This window comes from Magnolia sinica, chromosome 6 (assembly GCF_029962835.1).
Source record: "Magnolia sinica isolate HGM2019 chromosome 6, MsV1, whole genome shotgun sequence".
Classification (NCBI taxonomy): Eukaryota; Viridiplantae; Streptophyta; class Magnoliopsida; order Magnoliales; family Magnoliaceae; genus Magnolia; species Magnolia sinica.
The window spans coordinates 29557950-29563893 of record NC_080578.1 but is presented as its reverse complement, the minus strand read 5'-3'; the positions used below and the strand labels follow the sequence as shown (position 1 = coordinate 29563893).

General features: G+C 35.1%; 1 protein-coding gene across 1 annotated transcript; it reads right to left on the bottom strand.

Annotated features, from left to right (window-relative positions):
- Positions 1 to 2520: 2520 nt before the first annotated feature.
- Positions 2521 to 4523, bottom strand: LOC131249947 (gibberellin 2-beta-dioxygenase 1-like). The gene is made up of 5 exons (XM_058250671.1): positions 3909 to 4523; positions 3517 to 3760; positions 3229 to 3441; positions 3036 to 3114; positions 2521 to 2821 (listed from the first exon to the last, which is right to left on the bottom strand). The coding sequence occupies exons 1-3, from the start codon at positions 4292 to 4294 to the stop codon at positions 3388 to 3390; spliced, it is 684 nt and encodes a 227-aa protein (XP_058106654.1). The 5' UTR covers positions 4295 to 4523; the 3' UTR covers positions 2521 to 2821; positions 3036 to 3114; positions 3229 to 3387.
- Between the last annotated feature and the right edge of the window lie 1421 nt (positions 4524 to 5944).

Genomic DNA, 5944 nt, shown 5'->3' with positions numbered 1-5944 from the left:
AGAGAGAGAGAGAGAGAGAGAGAGAGAGAGGCTACATGTGCAGAGAAAAGGTAGGGCTACTTACATGCCACGGCATAATCCTAAAAATTGAGATTAAGTGGATAGAATTTCATGTCATTGGCCTTTGTGCATGAAAAATTACAATAGTAGGTTGCAAAGTAGTCATGCCCTCTAAATTACCAAAATATCGTTATCTTTAATTTAAATGCCTTCCCATATCCTTGAAAATATCAAACTTATGGCTCTAAATTAATTGTATGCATAAAATTGTCATGCACACTTTCCTTATATATAGTAGAGATAAGCACCACATTAAGTAAACATTGGGGAAGTGACAAATAAAGGGTGAAAATAAAGGAAAAGAGTTCTAATTCAACGAGGAACCTTCAACTGAGGAGGGGAACATGTGTCAAAGATCTTAATATGTCATAAATATTTCAAATAGTTAGAAAATTCATTAGGTAGTACACATCGTAAACGTATTGATTTGCTAAAATTCAAAGTAATAAACTTATCAAGTGGAATACGCATGTTCATTTAATTTGGACATGTACCACTATGTTTCATCTGGTACATCTGCTGCGGCTGTAAGGACTTCAGGCTAGCCGCGCGTCAATTGTTTATTGGTCCAAACCTACTTCCATGTGGGCTAAGATCAACGTAGACGGATCCTCACGATTGAATCTGGGTCTCTTTGGAGGTGGGGGGATATGGAGGAATGATAGAGGGGAGCTTCTCTTTGCTTTAACATGTGGTTATGGCCGCGGCACCAGCACAGGTGCAAAAATCAGAGCCATCCATGATGGGCTCTCCCTCTGTCAAAACAAGGGCGTCAATATGGTAGAGGTTGAATCCGATTCCCAGTTAGTGTTGGATATCCTGAATGGTAGATCCAGCTCGGGGTGGAAGTGGGATTATTAGCTTAGAAGGATTGACAATCTCAAGAGCCAGGGGCAGGTGAGGTTTAGGCATACCATCAGGGACACGAATTCCCCTGTGGACGCGTTGGCTCGGCTAGGTAATGAAACTCAAGGCAGCCATATTTTCTTGTCGATAGGTGAGGTACCTCTCCATGTGAAAGGGCTAATCTTTCTTGATAAAACTGGGCTCGGGGCGATTAGAGGCCATTTTTGACGCCTCTCAACCTTTGTATGTAGTTTCTCGCTTTCTTTTTTAGGTCTCATGATAGATTTGCCTGGCCTTTTTCCTGGGCATGCCCGAATGTAAGTTGGTCCCCTGTATATGAAATGAATTCAAGGCCATACGCCTTTATATATATATATATATATATATATATATATATATATATAAGGGTTCTGATTCATCCAAGGCCTCTCACGTGAAGGGTGGAACATGCGTTAAAGATGTTAACACACTTCATCAATATTTTAGATATTTAGGTTTTTCATTAGGCAATTCATGTTCTAAAAAAAAATAAAAAATAAAAAATAAAAACAAATTTTTAAAAAAATGGAGCCTAGGCCCCTAACTCCGCTCTTGGGATGAGACTTGAAAAGGTTTGGGTAAAAAAATTTGTACGATTGATTGTATTTCCTATAATTATGATATCAATGAAATAAGAAAGTAACTCAAAACTTTTAACAATTATAGTATGTACAAAAGTTCTAAATATATAAATATGCAGGAACTCCAAAGGAATGAAATCTTAAATGCATTTAGTATAAAGTCCATGCTAAGCTATATTCTTGTTGCTTGCATTGACTTGAAAAAAATAAGAAGCTATAAAGCATAAGCTATAAAGCACAGTAAATCTTGTGTGTAGTGCATCTTATATGCAATGAAACTTACTAATACCTATATATCAGAATATGTTATGAATTATATATGCAATGCCACATGATAGTGATAACATGATGCAGTGCGACAAATATAAATGCAATCATGTATGCCACACCTTTAAGGTTAGCATCCAACACATGCATTCATTAAAAAGGAGGTGCGAGTGAGGTGTCACAAGGAGAAAGTATATGACAGTAAGCCAAAATCACGAATTTACGACAAACCAAATCCGTCGTAAAACCAAATAAACGACGAATTTCATCCGTTGCTTGGTCCATCGCTGTTTACTAGGTCGTTTTTTATTTTCGATGGATAATATCCGTCTTTTAATCTGCGACGGAAAGGTCCGTCGTATAGTAGCGACAGATAAGATCCGTCACAAAAAATAAAAAATTTATCGCTAAAATTTAAAAAAAAAAATCGTTGTAATTAAAAATATTAGTGACGAATAAGGTCCGTCGCTAACATGAGTAGAGCGATGGACCTCAAATCCGTCGTTTATTTCAACGTTCAGAAATTAACGACGGATTTGGTCCTTTGCTAAAATATCTTTGATTAAAAAAATATATCAATTTTTTTATTTTTTGTTTATATATATATATATATATATATATATATATATATATATATATATGTATGTATGTATGTATGTATGTATGTATGTATATCTTACACCTGATGGTCATTCAAAAAATAATTCACAAGATTGTTTAATAAGAAACACATTCACAAGATTGGGCTGAATATGAAACTAGATTAAATATCAATGTGTTTGGATGCTCAAAAGGCCTGAATAAGTAACTGATCTAAATATATAGTAAATAGCCAAAATTAGGTCAGCTACTGATGAAATAAGATAACGTAAAGAATATCATTTTCCCTGAAAACTTAACAAATGATCATCATAATTATGTCCCATCAATTAAAATACAAATCCAAGAGATGCAGGACCTCCTTAAAAATGGTCCGATGTATTTGTTGCCTATCAACCACCCTTTACAGCAAGTCCCTCTTTTCTCACCTGTTGCAATAACAAAAAATCACAAAAAAATAAAAATAAAACATTTTCTTCCAAACTTTGATTGTAGAAGAAAGATTTGAAAATAAAATGAGATCTAGAGTTTTTTTTTTTTTTTTTTTTTTTAAATCAGTAAAATGGGATCTAGAGATTCACAATGTGATGGTAAGTAAAGCCTCATACACATCATTTATTAGTAGTCATGTTTTGTTTGTACTTACTGTTTATATATTTTTTCTTCCATAGTTCCATGTGCCATCAAACGATATGCATAAACTGGCTTTGTTTGCCTATACCTACTAGAAAGGAATACATTTTAGAAACAAAGAACAGCAACAAGAAAATTGCGCTCCAAAAGATTAAGCATTAATTTTTTTTTTTAGAAAATAAATATCTCGATTATGTCATACCTCCAAACCTAAGCCTGAAGATCATAAGTAGGGTTCCACGAACCGTCAACAATGATTACATGGTTAGCAACGTGAAGGTTGATGCCTCATCCTATGATTCAAACAACTCCAAGCAACCTAGCCTCCTTCCAGAGATGTATCTGTACTTCACCATAACTCTTACAATACTGCTGCTCTCCCATTCTCAATTGGGTCCACCATATTAAGCCCATTCTTCAAAACAGAGAAACTTGGGAATTAAATAAAAAGAAGAAGAAAAAGAAGAAGCATCATTATGCAGATTTATACCTGCAAGGAATCACCAACAATGACAAAGGAGTTGTGGTCAGGTGGGACTGAAACCCAGCTCCCATCACTGAGAGAGATTTGAAGGCCTGATGTATTGTTTGATCTTAGAACTGATATTATCTGAGGGTCAATGTGTTCTCCAAAACCAGTTAAGCTTGGTTCAACCTTCAGCCCTTCAGTTAAAGATTCAAGAACTCCACAAGCTAATTTCTTCACAGCTGATATGTAATCACTCACAGTAGAGCTGAAAAATAACCCACCAAAAAAAAGGTCGCTTCATTAAAACATGAAGTATTATTGCATAAAAACGGAAGCTCCAATCTGAAGAATTGTAGCTATAAATAGCTAATGCTATTTGAAAAATGCAATTGAAAATGGTTGGATTTTCTTACCAAAAGATTTTTGGGTTTTCTCTATAAATGGCCCAAGATCTCTGAGAAATGGAATTGGCATTGGTTTGAAAGAGGGGATACTCAATCCAGCCCACATCACCATTGGGTCCAATCCTATTGTTTCCATACCCAAACGGATTAACATGGCCAGCTTTTTCCATTTCAGGTTGAGGTAAGGAGAAGAACTTTATAGCCTCATCTTTTAACCTATCGATGAACTCTAATGGAATGCCATGGTTGAAGAATCCAAACTCTTCACAGGCTTTCACAAGAAGAGTTTTGGACTCGGGTTTTGACAGGTCTATGGTTGGAATGCCAGGGTTAGACATGGGCTTCTGGTTTCCTACAAAACTAATCTGATCTAATGCTAGTTGGGACAACACCATCTTTTCTTTTTCTTTTTCTTTTTCTTTTTCAAGAGTAGAGCTGAAGAAAACAGAGAGAAATAGAGGAATCTGGATATGTCGTTGGGACAACCTATCAATGCTTTCCTAGAGTAAAGCATCCATGTTCAATTCCAGCTCTTACATATGTGCCGTTGAGTGCAAATATAAAATAAGCAACAATTTCTTTATATTCAACTTGAACATGAAAAATTAGTGAACTATGGGAATCTAATCACATAAAAGCATCATGATGCTCCAATCATCAACAGAAGCATCAATTGAAATTACAAGCAAAACATAAACATCTTAGAAAACACAATAGGCAACTGGATCCTATGACCTTACAATGTACCATCTCAAAGTTGACGCCGAGAACAAGGAGACTTGATAGGTGCTCCATGTTGCTGTAAATGAACTATAACTCAGACAGAGAAGTAAAATGTTGCACATAGCAACAGTGATGAATTCTCCAAATAAAACATAAAAACATGAAACTATTGTGTCATGTTTTCATGTTTGGATTAATATTTTCTTTTATATCAATTTTTAAGACTTGGTTGGACATTTAGAAAGCATTAAGACTCATAATTTTTTAATACTTGAATTATTTCTTAATATCACAAGGTCCAGCCAGCTCCAGCCCCTACCTCCATGCAATAAAGCATAGGAGAACAACTCCAATATATTGTATATTCCACCAAATAGTAGTTTCCTCCCCCTTTTTTCTGTGGATAGGTAAATTGGGATCACACTTGAGACCTAATGTTGCCTCAAAGAGCACCATCTATGGAGAACCAACTCATAGTTACTACTTACTACATTCATCCAATTGTTAAGCGAATGAAATAATTTTTTGTTAAACAAGAAATACACAGCAGGGTTAAAGAGAAGACATGAAACAATACAAATGAAAATTTCCAGATCACAATGAAGAAATCATAAGTATGTATCTTTGACCTGAGGCATTCCATGAGCTAAAACATGAGAGTATCAACAAGATTTTCGTTTGCATTTTCCATGTAAAAAGTCCTGGCAAACCTCAAAAGCAAAATAAAAACCCAAGTGTAAGTACAAAAATGAATCAAAACAAACTAAGAACAAACATGGTTTGCAAAATTTTTACAAGAATGGCATCACTTATCCACTCACATACATGGGTGCAAAATAAAGACATCAATGCAAAGCTTGTTCAAGGATGAAGACATCAATGCAAGCATGCAAGGTTACAAGGCAACTACTCAATTGAGCTGCCTTGCCACCATATCTAATAATTTATCAACCTTATGAAAGACAATGGAACCTAAGACAAATCAATAAAGATAAGAAACAAAGAAGAGACTTAGGCTCATCTATAGTTTCACATCTTAGAAGTATAAGTAGACTTGTAGCTGAATGGACCCTTGTTCCTGTATACAATCTAGTTAGCTCAATGAATCCCTCAATATCGCTAGCTGGAAAAAATCAAAGTTACCTCCAACATAATAACTAACAATAGAAATAATTGGCACCACAGTTCAACATCATATTTGTTGTAATGCTTGGGATGGGCATCATTTTCTGGCACACAATCATATCAAATGAAGGACAAAATGTGAAAATCAATTTGCATGTATGAAAATGGAGCGAATAAAGGAAACCATTTACCATTTT

Coding starts and splice junctions, on each gene's coding strand:
- LOC131249947 (XM_058250671.1), bottom strand. CDS start 4,294: ATGGTGTTGTCCCAACTAGCATTAGATCAGATTAGTTTTGTAGGAAAC. Junction 3,761..3,908: donor GAAAACCCAAAAATCTTTTG/GTAAGAAAATCC, acceptor GTTATTTTTCAG/CTCTACTGTGAGTGATTACA. Junction 3,442..3,516: donor TTGTTGGTGATTCCTTGCAG/GTATAAATCTGC, acceptor TCTGTTTTGAAG/AATGGGCTTAATATGGTGGA.